Raw genomic sequence first — 21,134 nt, 5'->3', positions numbered from 1 at the left:
CCAACTGAGGCACGGAGAAGTGAAGTGACTTGCCCAAAGTCACACAGCTGACAGTTGGCGGAGCCGGGATTTGAACCCATGACCTCCGACTCCAAAGCCCGGGCTCTTGACGCCGAGCCACGCTGCTTCTCCGCACTTCAGGGAGGACGACACATCTTGATATACTTCATTTCTTTCAATCTATCAATCAATCAATCAACAGTATTTATTGAGTGCTTACTTGGTACAGAGCACTGTACATCCTGATATACTTGAACTACTTCAATCTATCAATCAATCGATAGAATTTGTTGGGTGCTTACTCGGTGCAGAGCACCGTACTAAGCCCTTGAGAGAGTACAACACATCTTGATACGTTTCAGCTATTAAAAATCTATCAATCGACCATATTTATTGAGTGTTTACTCGTGGCAGAGCACCGTCCTAAGCCCTTGAGAGAGTACAACAGTTAGAATATACAATACTTGCCCTCAAACAGTCATATTTATTGAGCGCTTATTGTGTGCAGAGCACTGTACTAAGCGCCTGGGAGAGGACAATATAACAGAGTTGGTAGACACGCTCCCTAACCGTAATGAGTTCACAGGGAGCGAACAAGCAATTAATCAGTATTACTGGAGCGCTTACTCTGTGCAGAGCACTGTAATAATAATAATAAAATAATATTTGTTAAGGGCTCACTATGGGCCAAGCACTGTTCTAAGCGCTGAGAGCTTGGGAGAGTACAATTAGTTTCAGAATCTAGTTACAATACACAATTAATTACAAGGCACAGTATAATTTCCTATGATGCCTCCCCGCACACACTGTTTGGAAAATCAGTTTTGTCTGTCTCCGGCAGTCGACTGCGAGCTTCTGGGGTTCACGGATCGCGTGTCTTCCTCCTGTTGTCCCCTCCCCGACGCTCAGCGCAGTGCTTCGCACCCAGCGATCACTTAGTAGACACCCCTGGTTTGAAGGGAGCTTTGGTTGAAGTCCAGAGAAGTCCTCGGGTGGGGCCGAGAGGAGAACCGCAGCTCCTGTCTAAAAGTTTCTTCCTGGAGAAGCGAGAGAAGGGAGATAATAATAATAGTAATAATAATAATCACAATTGTATTATTTGTTAAGCACTTACTAAGCGCTGGGATGGATACAAGCCAAACGGGTTGGACGCAGTCCCTGTCCCACCTGGGGCTCATAATCTCAACCCCCATTTTAGAGATGAGGGGACTGAGGCCTAGAGGAAGAGAAGTGACTGGTCTAAGGTCACACAGCACACACAGCAGGCAAGTGGCACTGGCAGAATTAGAACCCGTGACCTTCTCACTCCCAGGATCCCCAATTTGCCCCCCATCACCTGCACCCTTCAGCCCTTCCCTCCCCCTAAAAAATAAGGGATAGAGAGATGGTCGGAAGGGCAGGAAGATGGACGGGTGGACAGGTGGACAGCTGGTCAGATGGACAAGCGCAAAGAACGACAAGCGGACATATGTGCAAGTGGGCGTGGCCCAGTGGGAAGAGCCCGGGCTTGGGAGTCAGAGGTCGTGGGTTCGAATCCCGGCACCGCCACTTGTCAGCTGTGTGACTTTGGGCAAGTCGCTTCACTTCTCTGGGCCTCAGTGACCTCATCTGGAAAATGGGGATGAAGTCTGTGAGCCCCACGGGGGACAACCTGATGACCCTGTGTCGACCCCAGTGCTTGGCACATAGTAAGCGCTTAACAAATACCATCGTGATGATTATTATTCGGGACAAGCGGACAGATGGACCAGTGGAGATATGATCAGATGGGCGGGGGGGGCAGACGGATGGGTGGAAATCCGGTCAGATGGGCAAGAAGGCAGAAAGACAAGCGGACAGGTGGGCGAGCGGATGTAGGATCAGATGGACAAGCGGACAGATGGACAAGTGGGAATATGGTCAGGGAAACAAGCAGACAGAAAGACCAGTGGACGCAGGATCAGATGGACGGACAGACGGACAAGTGGACATGGGATCAGATGGCAAGCGAACAGATGGACAATTGGAAATATGGTCAGAGAAACAAGAGGACAGAAAGACAAGTGGACACAGGATCAGATGGACAAGTGGACATGGGATCAGATGGACAAGCGGACAGATGGACAAGTGGAAATACGGTCAGAGAAACAAGCAGACAGAAAGACAGATGGACACAGGATCAGATGGACAAGTGGACAGATGGACAAGTGGACATGGGATCAGATGGACAAGCAGACAGATGGACAAGTGGAAATACGGTCAGAGAAACAAGCAGACAGAAAGACAAATGGACACAGGATCAGATGGACAAGTGGACAGATGGACAAGTGGACATGGGATCAGATGGACAAGCGGACAGATGGACAAGTGGAAATATGGTCAGAGAAACAAGAGGACCGAAAGACAAGTGGACACAGGATTAGATGGACAAGCGGGCAGATGGACAGGCAGAAATATAGATAGATGGAGAAAGCAAAGACAAGTAATCATATGGACAAGTGGACGTATGATATGGTCAGAGAAGCAAGCAGACAGAAAGACAAATGGACACAGGATCAGATGGACAAGTGGACAGATGGACAAGTGGACATGGGATCAGATGGACAAGCGGACGGATGGACAAGTGGAAATATGGTCAGAGAAACAAGAGGACAGAAAGACAAGTGGACACAGGATCAGATGGACAAGTGGACAGATGGACAAGTGGACATGGGATCAGATGGACAAGCGGACGGATGGACAGGCAGAAATCTAGATAGATGGAGAAAGCAAAGACAAGTAATCATATGGACAAGTGGACGAATGATATGGTCAGAGAAACAAGCAGACAGAAAGACAAGTGGACACAGGATCAGATGGACAAGCGGATAGATGGACAAGTGGACGTGGGATCAGATGGACAAGCAGACAGATGGACAAGTGGAAATATGGTCAGAGAAACAAGCAGACAGAAAGACAAATGGACACAGGATCAGATGGACAAGTGGACAGATGGACAAGTGGACATGGGATCAGATGGACAAGCGGACAGATGGACAAGTGGAAATATGGTCAGAGAAACAAGAGGACAGAAAGACAAGTGGACACAGGATCAGATGGACAAGTGGACAGATGGACAAGTGGACATGGGATCAGATGGACAAGCGGACGGATGGACAGGCAGAAATCTAGATAGATGGAGAAAGCAAAGACAAGTAATCATATGGACAAGTGGACGTATGATATGGTCAGAGAAGCAAGCAGACAGAAAGACAAATGGACACAGGATCAGATGGACAAGTGGACAGATGGACAAGTGGACATGGGATCAGATGGACAAGCGGACAGATGGACAAGTGGAAATATGGTCAGAGAAACAAGAGGACAGAAAGACAAGTGGACACAGGATCAGATGGACAAGTGGACAGATGGACAAGTGGACATGGGATCAGATGGACAAGCGGACGGATGGACAGGCAGAAATCTAGATAGATGGAGAAAGCAAAGACAAGTAATCATATGGACAAGTGGACGAATGATATGGTCAGAGAAATAAGCAGACAGAAAGACAAGTGGACACAGGATCAGATGGACAAGCGGATAGATGGACAAGTGGACGTGGGATCAGATGGACAAGCAGACAGATGGACAAGTGGAAATATGGTCAGAGAAACAAGCAGACAGAAAGACAAATGGACACAGGATCAGATGGACAAGTGGACAGATGGACAAGTGGACACGATATCAGATGGACAAGCGGACAGATGGACAAGTGGAAATACGGTCAGAGAAACAAAAGGACAGAAAGACAAGTGGACACAGGATCAGATGGACAAGCGGACAGATGGACAAGTGGACATGGGATCAGATGGACAAGCGGACAGATGGACAAGTGGAAATATGGTCAGAGAAACAAGAGGACAGAAAGACAAGTGGACGCAGGATCAGATAGACAAGCAGACAGATGGACACGTGGACACGGAATCAGATGGACAAGCGGACAGCTGGACAGGCAGAAATCTAGATAGATGGAGAAAGCAAAGACAAGTAATCATATGGACAAGTGGACGTATGATCAGGTGGATAAGCAGGCAGATGGCCAAGTGGACATAGGTTCAGATGGACAAGGAGACCGACGGACAGGTGGACGTATGGTCAGAGAAACAAGCGGACAGAAAGGCAAGTGGACGCAGGATCGGATGGACAAGCGGACAGATGGACCAGTGGACGTGGGATCAGGTGGACAAGCGGACAGATGGTCGGAGAAGCAGTGAGGCACAGTGGAAAGAGCCCAGGCTTCAGAGTCAGAGGTCATGGGTTCAAATTCCGGCTCTGCCAATTGTCAGCTGTGTGACTTTGGGCCAGTCACTTAACTTCTCTGGGCCTCAGTTCCCTCATCTGGAAAATGGGGATGAAGACTGTGAGCCCTCCCGTGGGACAACCTCATCACCTTGTAACCTCCCCAGCGCTTAGCACAGGAGTAAGCGCTTAATAAATGCCATTGTTATTACTATTATGGATAAGGAGACTGGTGGACAAAGGATCAGGGGGACAAGTGGAGAGGTGGACATCTGTCAGATGGACTAGTACAAAGAACGAAAAGCGGACGGTTGCACAGTTGGACAGAGGGTCAGATAGCGTGGCTCAGCGGAAAGAGCCCGGGCTTTGGAGCTAGAGGTCATGGGTTCGAATCCCGGCTCTGCCACATGTCGGCTGTGTGACCTTGGGCAAGTCACTTCACTTCTCTGAGCCTCGGTTCCCTCATCTGTAAAACGGGGATGAAGACTGTGAGCCCCCCGTGGGACAACCTGATCACCTTGTATCCCCCCAGCGCTAAGAACAGTGCTTTGCACATAGTAAGCGCTTAACAAATGCCATTATTATTATTATTATTATTATGGAGAAGCAGACAGAAAGGCAAGTGGACACAGGGTCAGAGGGACAGGTGGGCCCGCCAGCGGGTGGACAGACGGACAGGAATTACCTTCGGGATAGTTGGATCCGGAGATGGGGATGTAACCTAGAGGGGGGAGAGAAGCGGGATCATCATCATCATCAATCGTATTTATTGAGTGCTTACTATGTGCAGAGCACTGTACTAAGCGCTTGGGAAGTACAAACTGGCAACATCTAGAGACAGTCCCTACCCAACAGTGGGCTCACAGTCTAAAAGGGGGAGACAGACAGCAAAACCAAACACACCAACAAAATAAAATAAATAGGATAGATATGTACAAGCAAAATAAATAAATAGAGTAATAAATATGTACAACCATATGATGTGAATTAAGGGGGGACGAGGGGTCACTCCCAAGGCAGAGGGGTCGGAGGGGAGCGGGAGAAGCAGGGGGAAAGGTGAGGGGTCAAAGGGCAGGGGGCTGGGGGAGCTGAGGGGTCAGAGAGGAGGGGGAGGGGGTCGGGGGAGGGGCTGGGGAACGTCTCTTACAGTGCAGGGGGGAAGGGGCTGGGGGGTGTCGCATGGGGAATGGGGAAGGACACTACAGCAGTGAACTTCCATTCATTCATGCATTAAGTCGTACTTATTGAGTGCTCCCTGTGCGCAGAGCGCTTGGGAGAGTCCACTATTCAATCATCTTTACTGAGCACTTACTGCGTGAGGAGCACTGTACTAAGTGCTTGGGATGGTCCACTACACCAATAAACACGCATTCATTCAGTCGTATTTATTGAGCATTTAGTGGGTGCAGAGCAGTATACTAAGCGCTCGGGGGAGTCCAATACACCAATAAACATTCATTCAATTGTATTTATTGAGTGCTTACTGGGTGCAGAGCACTGTACTAAGCGCTTGGGAGAGTCCAATACACCAATAAACATTCATTCAATTGTATTTATTGAGTGCTTACTGGGTGCAGAGCACTGTACTAATCGCTTGGGAGAGTCCAATTCACCAGTAAGCATTCATTCATTCAATCAGTCAATCATATTTATTGAATGCTTACCGCACGGAGAGCACTGTACTAAGCGTTTGGTAGAACAATAAACATTCATTCATTAAGTCTTATTTATCTTTTAGACTGTGAGCCCACTGTTGGGTAGGGACCGTCTCCATACGTTGCCAACTTGTACTTCCCAAGCGCTTAGTCCAGTGCTCTGCAAACGGTAAGCGCTCAATAAATACGACTGAATGAATGAATTCAATCAATCATATTTATTGAACGCCTACCGCGCGGAGAGCACTGTACTAAGCGTTTGGGAGAAGACAGTAGAACAATAAACATTCATTCATTAAGTCTTATTTATTGAGCGCTTCTTGCTGGCAGAGTACTGTACTGAGCGCCTGGGAGAGTCCAACAACGCAGCAATCGCCAGCCACAGTCCCTGCCCCCAGAGAGCTGGCAGTCTGTCAGTCCGTGGGTGGCATTTATTGAGCGCCTCCTGCGTGAGCCCGTCGTTGGGTAGGGACCGTCCCTATCTGTGGCCGACTTGTACCTCCCAAGTGCTCAGTCCAGTGCTCCGCACTCAGTGAGCGCTTAATAAATGCGGCTGAATGAACGAACGAACGCAGGGCACTGTACTGAGCGCTCGGGGGAGTGCAGTAGGGGGGGAAAGGGCGCCTTTGGGGGTAGGGAAGCGGCTCACCTGCGGACCGAGCGGTTCTGCAGCGGAAAAGGGCGAAGGCGAAGAGGAGCAGGCCCAGGCCGAGGATCACGAGGGACACGGACACCTTCAGGCTCTGCTGAGGGGACAGGCCCGCCTCTGCATTCGCACCCACGGCCAACGGACAGACAGACAGACAGGCAGGGGGATGTTAGCGACGCCCTCCAGCCCCTGACACCCAGCTGGACGCCCCTGACCCCGCCGCAACAAGCCCTTCCCTTCAGTCTGGCTCAAGTGGAAAGAGCCCGGGTGGTTGGGTAGGGACCGTCTCTCTCTGTTGCCCATTTGTACTTCCCAAGCACTTAGTCCAGTGCTCTGCACACAGTAAGCGCTCAATAGATACGATTGATTGAATGAATGAATGAATGAATGAATAGTAGACCGTGAGCCCGGGTGGTTGGGTAGGGACCGTCTCTCTCTGTTGCCGATTTGTACTTCCCAAGCACTTGGTACAGTGCTCTGCACACAGTAAGCGCTCAATAGATACGATTGATTGATTGAATGAATGAATGAATAGTAGACTGTGAGCCCGTTGTTGGGTAGGGACCGTCTCTCTCTGTTGCCCATTTGTACTTCCCAAGCACTTAGTCCAGTGCTCTGCACACAGTAAGCGCTCAACAGATACGATTGATTGAATGAATGAATGAATAGTAGACTGTGAGCCCATTGTTGGGTAGGGGCTGTCTCTCTCTGTTGCCAATTTGTACTTCCCAAGCACTTGGTACAGTGCTCTGCACACAGTAAGCACTCAATAGATACGATTGACTGAATGAATGAATGAATGAATAGTAGACTGTGAGCCCGCTGTTGGGTAGGGACCGTCTCTATCTGTTGCTGATTTGTACTTCCCAAGCGCTCAGTACAGTGCTGTGCACGCAGTAAGCGCTCAATAAATACGATTGAATGAATGAATGGTCGACTGTGAGCCCGTTTGTTGGGTAGGGATCATCTCTATCTGTTGCTGATTTGTACTTCCCAAGTGCTCAGTACAGTGCTGTGCACGCAGTAAGCGCTCAATAAATACGATTGAATGAATGAATGAATGGTCGACTGTGAGCCCGTTTGTTGGGTAGGGACCATCTCTATCTGTTGCTGATTTGTACTTCCCAAGCGCTCAGTACAGTGCTCTGCACACAGTAAGTACTCAATAAATACTACTGAATGAATGAATGGTCGACTGTGAGCCCATTTGTTGGGTAGGGACCGTCTCTATCTGTTGCCGATTTGTACTTCCCAAGCGCTCAGTACAGTGCTGTGCACACAGTAAGCACTCAATAAATATGATGGACTGACTGACTGACTGAATGAATAGTAGGCTGTGAACCCGTTGTTGCGTAGGGACCGTCAACATATTGCCTACTTGTACTTCCCAAGCGCTTAGTACAGTGCTCTGCACACGGTAAGCACTCAATAAATACGATGGAATGAATGAATGAATGAATAGTAGACTGTGAACCCGTTGTTGGGTAGGGACTGTCTCTGTACGTTGCCGACTTGTACTTCCCAAGCGCTTAGTACAGCGCTCTGCACACGGTAAGCACTCAATAAATACGATGGAATGAATGAATGAATGAATGAATGAATGAATAGTAGGCTGTGAACACCTCCTCTCCCCACGTCCAATCACCTCCCTCCCCCACAGCCCCGTCTCCTCCCCCCACCCAATCACCGCCCACCCTCCCCGAGGCCCCGCCCCCTCTCCGCCCACCGCCCAATCACCGCCCTCCCCCACAGCCCCACCCACCCAATGCCACGCCCCTCCCCCCTCCCGAGGCTCCGCCCACTCCCCCCCCCGCCCAATTACCACCCACCCTTCCAGAGGCCCCGCCCCGTCCCCCTTCCACCACCCAATCCCCGCCCTCCCTTTCCCCGTCCAATCCCCGCCTTCCCCTCCCGCGGCCCCGGCCATCCACCCAAAGCCCCACCGCCTCTCTCCCCCCCGCCCAATCACCACCCACCCTTCAGGAGGCCCCGCCCCGTCCCCCTCCCGCCGTCCAATCCCTGCCTTCCCCTCCCGCGGCCCCGCCCATCCACCCAAGGACCTGCCCCCTCTCCCCCCTCCGCCCAATCACCGCCCTCCCTTCCCGAGGCCCCGCCCATCCACCCAATGCCCCGCCCCCCGCCCAATCACCGTCCACCCTTCCGTTGGCCCCGCCCCGTCCCCCTCCCGCCGCCCAATCGCCGCCCTCCCCTCCGGCGGCCCCGCCCCCGCCCGGGCCAATGGGGGGCGGACTCACGGACCCCAGTGGACGAGGAGGACCCGGGGTCCCGCGGGGTGGCTGACGGCGCAGGTGTAGACGTCGCCGGGCCTCGTGCTGAGGGGGAGGCGGAGGCGGAGGCGGGCCTCGTAGGTCCAGTCGCCGGCGGGCTGCGGGTCGCGGTGGGCGCCGTCGGCCTGGACGGGCCGCCCGTTCTTCAGCCATTGCATGGACAGGCGGCCCGGGTAGAAACCCCAGGCCCGGCAGTTCAGCTCCGCCGCCTCACGACCGTCCGACCCCCTCGTTTCCGTCACCACCACCGACGGGGGGCCTGACGGCCGCACAGAAGCCGAAGGAAACAAAGCGATGCTTACAATCTGAAGGAAAATCTCCCCCCATCCCCCCCACAGCGCTTAGAACAGGGCTTACCACATAATAAGCGCTTAACAAAACCATCGTGAATATTATTGAAGAAAAATCTATTTCTCCACCCCCTGAGCGCTTAGAACAGTGCCCCCCACAGCGCTTAGAACAGTGCTTGCCACATAGTAAGCGCTTAACAGATACCATCGTGAATATTATTGAAGAAAAATCTATAGCGCTTAGAAGAGGGCTTGCCACATAGTAAGCACTTAACAGATACCATCGTGAATATTACTGAAGAAAAATCTATTTCTCCCCACCCACAGCGCTTAGAACAGTGCTTTTACCACATAGTAAGCGCTTAACAAATACCATCGTGAATATTATTGAAGAAAAATCTATAGCGCTTAGAACAGGGCTTGCCACATAGTAAGCGCTTAACAAATACCATCGTGAATATTACTGAAGAAAAACCTATTTTTCCCCCCTCAGCGCTTAGAACAGTGCCCCCACAGCGCTTAGAACAGTGCTTGCCACATAGTAAGCGCTTAACAAATGCAATCGTGAATATTACTGAAGAAAAATCTATTTCTTCCCCCCCAGCGCTTAGAACAGTGCTTACCACATAGTAAGCGCTTCACAAATACCATCGTGAATATTACTGAAGAAAAATCTATTTCTTTCCCCCCAGCGCTTAGAACAGTGCTTACCACATAGTAAGCGCTTCACAAATACCATCATGAATGTTACTGAAGAAAAATCTATAGTGCTTAGAACAGGGCTTGCCACATAGTAAGCGCTTAACAAATACCATCGTGAATATTACTGAAGAAAAATCCCCCCCAGCGCTTAGAACAGTGCCCCCACAGCGCTTAGAACAGTGCTTTTACCACATAGTAAGCGCTTAACAAATACCATCGTGAATATTACTGAAGAAAAATCTATTTCTCCCCCGCCCAGCGTTTAGAACAGTGCCCCCCACAGCGCTTAGAACAGTGTTTGCCCCATAGTAAGCGCTTAACCAATACCATCGTGAATATTACTGAAGAAAAATCTATAGCGCTTAGAACAGGGCTTGCCACATAGTAAGGGCTTTAACAAATACCATCGTGAATATTACTGAAGAAAAATCTATAGCGCTTAGAACAGGGCTTGCCACATAGTAAGCGCTTAACAAATACCATCGTGAATATTACTGAGGAAAAATATATTTCTTCCCCCGCCAGCGCTTAGAACAGTGCCCCCCACAGCGCTTAGAACAGTGCTTGCCACATAGCGCTTAACAAATACCATAGTGAATATTATTGAAGAAAAATCTATAGCGCTTAGAACAGGGCTTGCCACATAGTAAGCGTTTAACTAATACCATCGTGAATATTATTGAAGAAAAATCTATAGCGCTTAGAACAGGGTTTGCCACATAGTAAGCGCTTAACAAATACCATCGTGAATATTACTGAAGAAAAATCTATAGCGCTTAGAACAGGGCTTGCCACACAGTAAGCGCTTAATACCATCATGAATATTACTGAAGAAAAATCTATTTCTCCCCACCCACAGCGCTTACAACAGTGCTTTTACCACATAGTAAGCGCTTAACAAATACCATCATGAATATTACTGAAGAAAAATCTATTTCTCCCCCCCAGCGCTTAGAACAGTGCCCCCACAGTGCTTAGAACAGTGCTTTTACCACATAGTAAGCGCTTAACAAATACCATCGTGAATATTACTGAAGAAAAATCTATAGCGCTTAGAACAGGGCTTGCCACATAGTAAGCGCTTAACAAATATCATCGTGAATATTACTGAAGAAAAATCTATTGCGCTTAGAACAGGGCTTGCCACATAGTAAGCGCTTAACAAATACCATCATGAATATTACTGAAGAAAAATCTATAGCGCTTAGAACAGGGCTTGCCGCATAGTAAGCGCTTAAATACCATCATGAATATTACTGAAGAAAAATCTATTTCTCCCCACCCACAGCGCTTAAAACAGTGCTTTTACCACATAGTAAGCGCTTAACAAATACCATCGTGAATATTACTGAAGAAAAATCTATTTCTCCCCCGCCCAGCGTTTAGAACAGTGCCCCCCACAGCGCTTAGAACAGTGTTTGCCACATAGTAAGCACTTAACAAATACCATCGTGAATATTATTGAAGAAAAATCTATAGCGCTTAGAACAGGGCTTGCCACATAGTAAGCGCTTAACACCATCATGAATATTACTGAAGAAAAATCTATTTCTCCCCCCCAGCGCTTAGAACAGTGCCCCCACAGCGCTTAGAACAGGGCTTTTACCACATAGTAAGCGCTTAACAGATACTATCGTGAATATTATTGAAGAAAAATCTATAGCGCTTAGAACAGTTTGCCACATAGTAAGTGCTTAACAAATTCCATCGTGAATATTATTGAAGAAAAATCTATAGCACTTAGAACAGGGCTTGCCACATAATAAGCGCTTAAATACCATCGTGAATATTACTGAAGAAAAATCTATTTCTCCCCCCCAGCGCTTAGAACAGTGCCCCCACAGTGCTTAGAACAGTGCTTTTACCACATAGTAAGCGCTTAATAAATACCATTGTGAATATTATTGAAGAAAAATCTATAGCTCTTAGAACAGGGCTTGCCACATAGTAAGCGCTTAACAAATACCATCGTGAATATTACTGAAGAAAAATATATTTCTTCCCCCCCCCGCCCCCCCCGGGGCTTAGAACAGTGCCCCCCACAGCGCTTAGAACAGTGCTTGCCACATAGTAAGCGCTTAACAAATACCATCGTGAATATTATTGAAGAAAAATCTATAGCGCTTAGAACAGGGCTTGCCACATAGTAAGCGTTTAACAAATACCATCGTGAATATTATTGAAGAAAAATCTATAGCGCTTAGAACAGGGCTTGCCACATAGTAAGCGCTTAACAAATACCATCGTGAATATTATTGAAGAAAAATCTATAGCGCTTAGAACAGGGCTTGCCACATAGTAAGCGCTTAACAAATACCATCGTGAATATTATTGAAGAAAAATCTATAGCGCTTAGAACAGGGCTTGCCACATAGTAAGCGCTTAATACCATCATGAATATTACTGAAGAAAAATCTATTTCTCCCCACCCACAGCGCTTACAACAGTGCTTTTACCACATAGTAAGCGCTTAACAAATACCATCATGAATATTACTGAAGAAACATCTATTTCTCCCCCCAGCGCTTAGAACAGTGCCCCCACAGTGCTTAGAACAGTGCTTTTACCACATAGTAAGCGCTTAAATACCATCGTGAATATTACTGAAGAAAAATCTATAGCGCTTAGAACAGGGCTTGCCACACAGTAAGCGCTTAACAAATACCATCGTGAATATTGTTGAAAAAAATCTTCTATCTCTCCCCCCACAGCGCTTAGAACAGGGCTTACCACATAGTAAGCGCTTAACAAATACCATCGTGAATGATATTGAAGAAAAATCTATAGCACTTAGAACAGGGCTTGCCACATAGTAAGCGCTTAACAAATGCCATCGTGAATATCACTGAAGAAAAATCTATTTCTCCCCCCCAGCGCTTAGTACAGTGCCCCCACAGCGCTTAGAACAGTGCTTGCCAGATAGTAAGCGCTTAACAGATACCGTCGTGAACATTATTGAAGAAAAATCTATAGCGCTCAGAACAGTGCATATTACTGAAGAAAAATCTATAGCGCTTAGAACAGGGCTTGCCACATAGTAAGCGCTTAACAAATACAATCGTGAATATTACTGAAGAAAAATCTATTTCTCCCCCCCAGCACTTAGAACAGTGCCCCCCCAGCGCTTAGAACAGTGCTTGCCACATAGTAAGCGCTTAACAAATACCATCGTGAATATTATTGAAGAAAAATCTATAACGCTTAGAACAGGGCTTGCCACATAGTAAGCGCTTAACAAATACCATCGTGAATTTTACTGAAGAAAAACCTATTTTCCCCCCCTCAGCGCTTAGAACAGTGCTTACCACATAGTAAGCGCTTAACAAATACCATCGTGAATGTTATTGAAGAAAAATCTATAGCGCTTAGAACAGGGCTTGCCACACAGTAAGCGCTTAACAAATACCATCGTGAATATTACTGAAGAAAAATCTATTTCTCCCCCCCAGTGCTTAAAACAGTGCCCCCCACAGCGCTTAGAACAGTGCTTGCCACATAGTAAGCGCTTAACAAATACCATCGTGAATATTATTGAAGAAAAATCTATAGCACTTAGAACAGGGCTTGCCACATAATAAGCGCTTAACAAATTACCATCGTGAATATTACTGAAGAAAAATCCATTTCCGAGGCCCAGAGGCACGTGACAGTGTCCCACGCCAGCGCTTAGGACAGTGCTTTGCACTTAGTAAGCGCTTAATAAATGCCATTATTATTATCTGTAAAATGGGGATGAAGACTGTGAGCCCCCTGTGGGACAACCTGATCACCTTGTAACCTCCCCAGCGCTTTGCACATAGTAAGCGCTTAACAAATACCATTATTATTATTATTTAGGAGAGGAGACAATGGAGGCCCAGAGAACCGGAGGGAGTCTCCCAAAATTCAGGGGAGGCCACCGAGGCCCAGAGGTGCGTGACAGTGTCCCGCCCCGGGTGCCCCGTCCGTCCTCACGTGTCCGGTTGGTGAGGGCCCCCCAGAAGGGCTTGGTGAAACTGAGGCAGGCCCTGGGCCCGTCCCGGAGGCGCTGGATCAGGGCGGTGTCGTTGTTGAGGTAGTCGGCGATGAGCCGGGCCCAGACGCTCAGGACCCCAAAATGGCAGGCCTCCAGCTGCTCGGACTGGTCATCCCAACACACCAGCGCCATTTTGTTGAAGGAGATGCAGTAGCTGAAGTCCTGCGGGGTCTCTTGGTCGTCTAGTACGCAGCTGGACTCCACGTGCAGCACGAAGCCATCTGCGAGGGGGAGGATAATAACAACAGTGATGGTGCTTGTTCAGCGCTTACTATCATCATCAATCGTATTTATTGAGCGCTTACTGTGTGCAGAGCACTGTACTAAGCGCTTGTTGCCAACTTGGACTTCCCAAGCGCTTAGTACAGTGCTCTGCACCCAGTAAGCGCTCAATAAATACGATTGAAAAGCACCGTTCCAAGCTCTGGGGAGGTTACAAGGTGATCAGGTTAGACTGGGAGCCCACTGTCGGGTAGGGACCGTCTCCATACGTTGCCAACTTGGACTTCCCAAGCGCTTAGTACGGTGCTCTGCACACCGTAAGCGCTCAATAAATACGATTGATTGATCAGGTTGTCCCACGGGGGGCTCACAGTCTTCATCCCCATTTGACAGGTGAGGTCACTGAGGCACGGGGAAGTTAAAAGTGACTTGCCCAAAGTCACGCCGCCAATAATAATAATGATGATAATGGCATTTATCAAGCGCTTACTATGTGCAAAGCGCCGCTCTAAGCGCTGGGGAGGTTACAAGGTGATCAGGTTATCCCACGGGGGGCTCACAGGCTTCATCCCCATTTGACAGATGAGGGAACTGAGGCACAGAGAAGTTAAAAGTGACTTGCCCAAAGTCACACAGCTGACAATAATAATAATAATAATAAATAATAATAATAATAATGGTGGTATTTGTTAAGCACTTACTATGTGCAAAGCACTGTTCTAAGCGCTGGGGAGATGCAAGGTGATCAGGTTGCCCCACGGGGGGCTCACAATCTCCATCCCCATTTTCCAGATGAGGGAACTGAGGCCCAGAGAAGTGAAGTGACTTGCCCAAAGTCACACAGCTGGCAAGTGCAGAGCACTGTACTAAGCACTTGGGAAATACAATACAGCAATAAAGAGAGGCAATCCCTGCCCACAACGAGCTTATAGTCTTAGAAAAGTGCTCGGCACATAGTAAGCGCTTACCAAATACCATAATTATTACTAATTATTTATGTGGGGGGGAGATTCCTTCATTCATTCACTCAATCGTATTTATTGAGCACTTACTGTGTGCAGAGCACTGTACTAAGCGCTTGGGAAGTCCAAGTTTCCAACATCTAGAGACGGTCCCTACCCAACAGCGGGCTCACAGTCTAGAAGGGGGAGACAGAGAACAAAACCAAACATATTAACAAAATAAAATAAATAGAATAAATATGTACAAATAAAATATGTAAATAGAGTAATAAATAACTACAAACATATATACAGGAGATGGACATGAATAGAAATAAATAAATGAGGGACGTGGACGTAAGTGGCGAGAGTCAGGGGGGCTTCATTCATTCAAGCGCTCAATAAATACGACTGAATGAATGAATTGGGCTCCTACTGTGTGCACAGCGCTGTGCTGGGCGTCTGCAGGGTCCAAGGCACTGAATTAGCATCCGCTCTGGGCACAGCGTTGTATTAGACTCCTACTGGGTGCAGAACGCTGTGCTGGGCGTCTGCTGTGTGGCCAAAGCGCTGAATTAGCACCTGCTCCTTGCAGAGCATTGTACTGGGCGTCTAAAGGGTACAGAATGCTGTGATAGGCGCCTCTTGGGTTCAGATGGTGCGTTTTGGTGCAGAAAGTGAAAGTGAAAGCGTGCAAACACGCTTTCATTCATTCATTCAATCGTATTTATTGAGCGCTTCCTGTGCGCAGAGCACTGTATTAAGCGCTTGGAAACTACAACTGGGCAATGCTCCACACTCTAAATTCTTTTTCTTTTCTCACGGTATTTGCTAAGCGTCCACCATGTGTCCCACACTGTTCTGAGCGCTGAAGTACAAATTTATTCCTTCCTTCAATCAGTCGTATTTGTTGAGCGCTTCTGGTGGGCCAAGCACTGTACTGAGCGTTTGGGAGAGGACAACAGAACCATCAACGGATATAGTCCCTGCCCATAAGAAGCTGACAGTCTGGAGGCGGGGGACGGACATTAATAGAAATAAATAAATAGACAGATATCTACATATAATAATAATTATGGCATTTGTTAAGCGCTTACTATGTGCCACACACTGTTCTAAGCGATGGGTGGGGATGGGAGGGAGGATGAATGAAAGAGCAGGGAAGAGTTGGGCAGAAGGGAGTGGGAGAAGAGGTGAGGAGGTCTTATTATTAATAATAATAATAATAATGGCATTTGTTAAGCACTTACTATGTGCAAAGCACTGTACTAAGCGCTGGGGAGGATATAATAATAATAATAATAATAATAATGATAGCATTTATTAAGCACTCACTATGTGCAAAGCACTGTTCTAGGCGCTGGGGAGATTACAAAGTGATCAGCTTGTCCCACGGGGGGGGCTCCCAGTCTTCATCCCCATTTTCCAGATGAGGGAATGGAGGCCCAGATGAGTGAAGTGACTTGCCCAAGGTCACACAGCAGGCAAGGGGCGGAGGCAGGATTAGAACCCACAACCTCAGACTCCCAAGCTGGGGCTCTTTCTATCGGGACACCCTGCTTTCCAGGGAAGACTTCTTGGAGGAAGTGGGCCTTCTTTAGTTAACTCGTTAATTTGGTCGGACGCAGTCCCCGTCCCCCATTTTGCAGTTGAGGAAGTTGAGGCCCAGGGAATAATGATAAAAATCAATCAATCGTATTTATTGAGTGCTTACTGTGTGCAGAGCACTGTACTAAGCGCTTGGGAAGTCCAAGTTGGCAACATACAGAGGCAGTCCCTACCCAACAGTGGGCTCACAGTCTAGAAGTCTTTAATACCATAAAAATGATGGTATTAAGCGCTTACTATGTGTCAGGCACTGTACTGAGCGCCGACGTCTCCCTGGGTCTCCTCTTCATGGCTCTCCCAGAGACTCAGAATGGAAAATAGGGGTAGGGGGCTTGCAGGGGAGGGGAGAGGGTGGGTAAGGGGATCAATCAATCAATCTTATTTATTGAGCGCTTACTGTGTGCAGAGCACTGTACTAAGCGCTTGGGAAGTACAAGTTGGCAACATATAGAGACGGTCCCTACCCAACCGTGGGCTCACAGTCTGCACGGGGGTCGTAGGATTTTTGGGGGTGGAATATTAAAACTGTGGGACACAGATGGGGACCAACCTGATGATATTGTATCCACCCCAACGCTTAGTACAGTGCCTGCCACATAGTAGGAGCCTAATAAATACCTCAGTTCCCTCCTCCGCAAAACAGGGATGAAAACTGTGAGCCCCACATGGGACAGGGACTGTGTCCAATCCGATTGGCTTGCATCAACCCCAGCGCTCAGTACAGTGCCTGGCACAGAGTAGGCGCTTAACAAATACCACCATTATTATCATATTATGAAACCTATAGGATGGAAATTATATTATTACAAAAACTGTGAGCCCCACATGGGACAGGGACTGTATCCAATCCGATTTGCTTGTATCAACCCCAGCGCTTAGTACAGTGCCTGGCACAGAGTAGGCGCTTAACAAATACCACCATTATTATCATATTATGAAACCTATAGGATGAAAATTATATTATTATGAAAACTGTGAGCCCCACATGGGACAGGGACTGTGTCCAATCCGATTTGCTTGTATCAACCCCAGCGCTCAGTACAGTGCCCGGCACAGAGTAGGCGCTTAACAAATACCACCATTATTATCATATTACGAAACCTATAGGATGAAAATTATATTGTTATGAAAACTGTGAGCCCCACATGGGACAGGGACTGTGTCCAATCCGATTTGCTTGTATCAACCCCAGCGCTCAGTACAGTGCCGGGCACAGAGTAGGCTTTTAACAAATACCACCATTATTATCATATTACGAAACCTATAGGATGAAAATTATATTATTATGAAAACTGTGAGCCCCACATGGGACACGGACTGCGTCCAAACTGACGAGCTTGTATCTCCCCCAGCGCTCAGTACAGAGCCTGCCCCATGGTAAGCGCTTACCAAATACCTCACACAGTAAGCACACAGCAAATACCCCAGTTCCCTCTTCTGCAAAACGGGAATGAAAACTGCGAGCCCCATGTGAAACATGGACTGTGTCCAACCTGATGATATTGTACCCACCCCAGCTCTTAGTACAGTGCCTGCCCCGTAGTAAGCGTTTACCAAATACCTCACATAGTAAACGCTTATTAAATACCCCACTTCCCTCATCTGCAAAATGTGGATGAAAATTGTGAGCCCCACTTGGGACAAGGACTACGTCCAACCTGATGATATTGTACCCACCCCGACGCTTAATACAGTGCCTGCCCCGTAGTAAGCGCTTACCAAATACCTCATATAGTAAGTGCTTAGCAAATACCCCACTTTCCTCGCCTGCAAAACGGGAATGAAAACTGCGAGCCCCATGTGAAACATGGACTGCGTCCAACCTGATGATATTGTACCCACCCCAGCGCTTAGTACAGTGCCTGCCCCGTAGTAAGCGTTTACCAAATACCTCACATAGTAAACGCTTATTAAATACCCCACTTCCCTCATCTGCAAAATGTGGATGAAAATTGTGAGCCCCACTTGGGACAAGGACTGCGTCCAACCTGATGATAACGTATCCACCTCAGCGCTTAGTACAGCACCTTCCCCACAGTAAGCGCTTACCAAATACCTCACATAGTAAGTGCTTAGCAAATACCCCACTTTCCTCGTCTGCAAAACGTGGTTGAAAACTACGAGCCCCACATGGGACAGGGCCTGCATCCAACCTGCTGAGCTTGTACCTCCCCCGGCGCTTAGTACAGTGCCTGCCACTTAGTAAGCGTTTCCCAAATACCTCACATAGTAAACGCTTAGCAAATACCCCACTTCCCTCATCAGCAAAATGTGGATGAAAACTGTGAGTCCCACATGGGACAAGGCCTACGTCCAACCTGATGATATTGCACCCACCCCAGCGCTTAGTACAGTGCCTGCCCCATAGTAAGCGTTTACCAAATACCTCACATAGTAAACGCTTAGCAAATACCCCACTTCCCTCATCTGCAAAATGTGTATGAAAATTGTGAGCCCCGCATGGGACAAGGCCTGCGTCCAACCTGATGATAAGGTATCCACCTCAGCGCTTAGTACAGCACCTGCCCCCTAGTAAGCGCTTACCAAATACCTCACATAGTAAGCGCTTAGCAAATACCCCACTTTCCTCGCCTGCAAAACGTGGTTGAAAACTACGAGCCCCCCATGGGACAGGGCCTGCATCCAACCCACTGAGCTTGTACCTCCCCGGGCGCTCAGTACAGTGCCCCCTCCCCAGAAAAGGAAGGAAGAAAAGGACCAACCGGCTGCAGAGCAGAGCAGGGAGGAGCTGAGCAGTAGCGGCAGCAGGAGCATGCTGGGACGGCGTCTCCCAAGCTCCCGGGCTGGGGGAGAGGGTCCCCAAATCATCCCCAAATCATCCCCAAATCATCCCAAAATCAAAATCAACCAAGGGGGGGGGGGGGACCGGCGGGAGCCAATGGGAAGCGGCCGCGGCCCCGCGTCATCAGTTACCGGGTAGAGCCTCCTCCTTCCCTCTCCTTCAATCCGGGGGATTTCTACAGCGCTCAGGCGGGGTGGGGCACTGTACTGAGCGCCCTGAACCGTTAGCCCACGTCCCACCCCCCCTGCCTTCGGGCAGCCGGATAGGAGCATAGATAGAGCGCCTACTCCATGCATTCAACCCTATTTATTGAGCGCTCACTTCATGCATCCAACCGTATTTATTGAGCGCTCACTTTATTCATGCAATGGGATTTATTGGGCGCTCACTTCATGCTTCCAATCGTATTTATTGAGCGCTCACTTCATGCCATCTATGGCATTTACTCAGCGCTCACTTCATGCATTCAGTGGTATTTACTGGGCGCTCACTTCATGCATCCAGTCGTATTTATTGAGCGCTCACTTCAAGCATTCAGGCGTATTTATTGAGCGCTCACTTCATGCATCCGATTGTATTTATTGAGCACTCACTTCAAGCATCCGGGCGTATTTACTGAGCGCTCACTTCATGCATCCGATTGTATTTATTGAGCACTCACTTCAAGCATTCAGGCGTATTTATTGAGCGCTCACTTCAAGCATCCGATTGTATTTATTGAGCACTCACTTCATGCGTTCAGTCGTATTTATTGAGCGCTTACTTCCACCATCTTCACTGAGCGCTCACTTCATGCATCCAAAAGTATTTATTGAGCGCTCACTTCAAGCATCCAGTCGTATTTATTGAGCGCTCACTTCAAGCATTCAGGCGTATTTATTGAGCGCTTACTTCATTCATTCCACTGTATTTATTGAGTGCTCACTTCATGCATCCAATCATATTTATTGAGCGCGCACTTCAAGCATGCAGGTGTATTTATTGAGCGCTTACTTCATTCATTCCACCGTATTTATTGAGCGCTCACTTCATGCATCCAATCGCATTTATTAAGCGCGCACTTCAAGCATCCAGTCGTATTTATTGAGCGCTCACTTCATTCATTCCACCGTCTTCATTGAGCACTCACTTCATGCATCCAATCGTATTTATTGAGTGCTCACTTCAAGCATCGTCGTATTTATTGAGCGCTCACTTCAAGCATTCAGTCGTATTTATTGAGCTCTTACTTCATTCATTCCACTGTATTCATTGAGCGCTCACTTCATGCATCCAATCGTATTTATTGAACACTCACTTCAAGCATTCAGTCATATTTATTGAGTGCTCACTTCAAGCATTCAGTCGTATTTATTGAGCGCTTACTTCATTCATTCCACCGTATTTATTGAGCGCTCACTTCAAGCACCCAGTCATATTTATTGAGCGCTCACTTCATGCATCCAAAAGTATTTATTGAGCGCTCACTTCAAGCATCCAGTAGTATTTATTGAGCGTTCACTTCAAGCATCCAATCATATTTATTGAGCGCTCACTTCAAGCATCCAGTCGTATTTATTGAGCGTTCACTTCAAGCATCTGATCGTATTTATTGAGCGCTCACTTCAAACATCCAGTCGTATTTATTGAGCGTTCACTTCAAGCATCCGATCGTATTTATTGAGTGCTCACTTCAAGCATTCAGTCGTATTTATTGAGCGCTTA

The 21,134-nt window shown here is 47.9% G+C and overlaps 1 protein-coding gene across 1 annotated transcript; it reads right to left on the bottom strand.

Moving 5' to 3' along the window:
- Positions 1 to 290: 290 nt before the first annotated feature.
- Positions 291 to 19,465, bottom strand: LOC119922288 (HLA class II histocompatibility antigen, DM beta chain). The gene is made up of 6 exons (XM_038742261.1): positions 19,351 to 19,465; positions 13,796 to 14,077; positions 8,821 to 9,108; positions 6,562 to 6,678; positions 4,943 to 4,978; positions 291 to 1,037 (listed from the first exon to the last, which is right to left on the bottom strand). Exons 1-6 carry the CDS (start codon positions 19,454 to 19,456, stop codon positions 1,024 to 1,026), a joined length of 843 nt encoding a protein of 280 aa, XP_038598189.1. The 5' UTR covers positions 19,457 to 19,465; the 3' UTR covers positions 291 to 1,023.
- Between the last annotated feature and the right edge of the window lie 1,669 nt (positions 19,466 to 21,134).

This window comes from Tachyglossus aculeatus, unplaced genomic scaffold (genome assembly GCF_015852505.1).
Source record: "Tachyglossus aculeatus isolate mTacAcu1 unplaced genomic scaffold, mTacAcu1.pri scaffold_101_arrow_ctg1, whole genome shotgun sequence".
NCBI classification, from domain to species: Eukaryota; Metazoa; Chordata; class Mammalia; order Monotremata; family Tachyglossidae; genus Tachyglossus; species Tachyglossus aculeatus.
This window is presented reverse-complemented; position numbering and strand designations above follow the sequence as displayed.

Coding starts and splice junctions, on each gene's coding strand:
- LOC119922288 (XM_038742261.1), bottom strand. CDS start 19,456: ATGATTTGGGGACCCTCTCCCCCAGCCCGGGAGCTTGGGAGACGCCGT. Junction 6,679..8,820: donor GGTCCTCCTCGTCCACTGGG/GTCCGTGAGTCC, acceptor GTGCGAATGCAG/AGGCGGGCCTGTCCCCTCAG. Junction 4,979..6,561: donor CAGAACCGCTCGGTCCGCAG/GTGAGCCGCTTC, acceptor TCCCCCCTCTAG/GTTACATCCCCATCTCCGGA.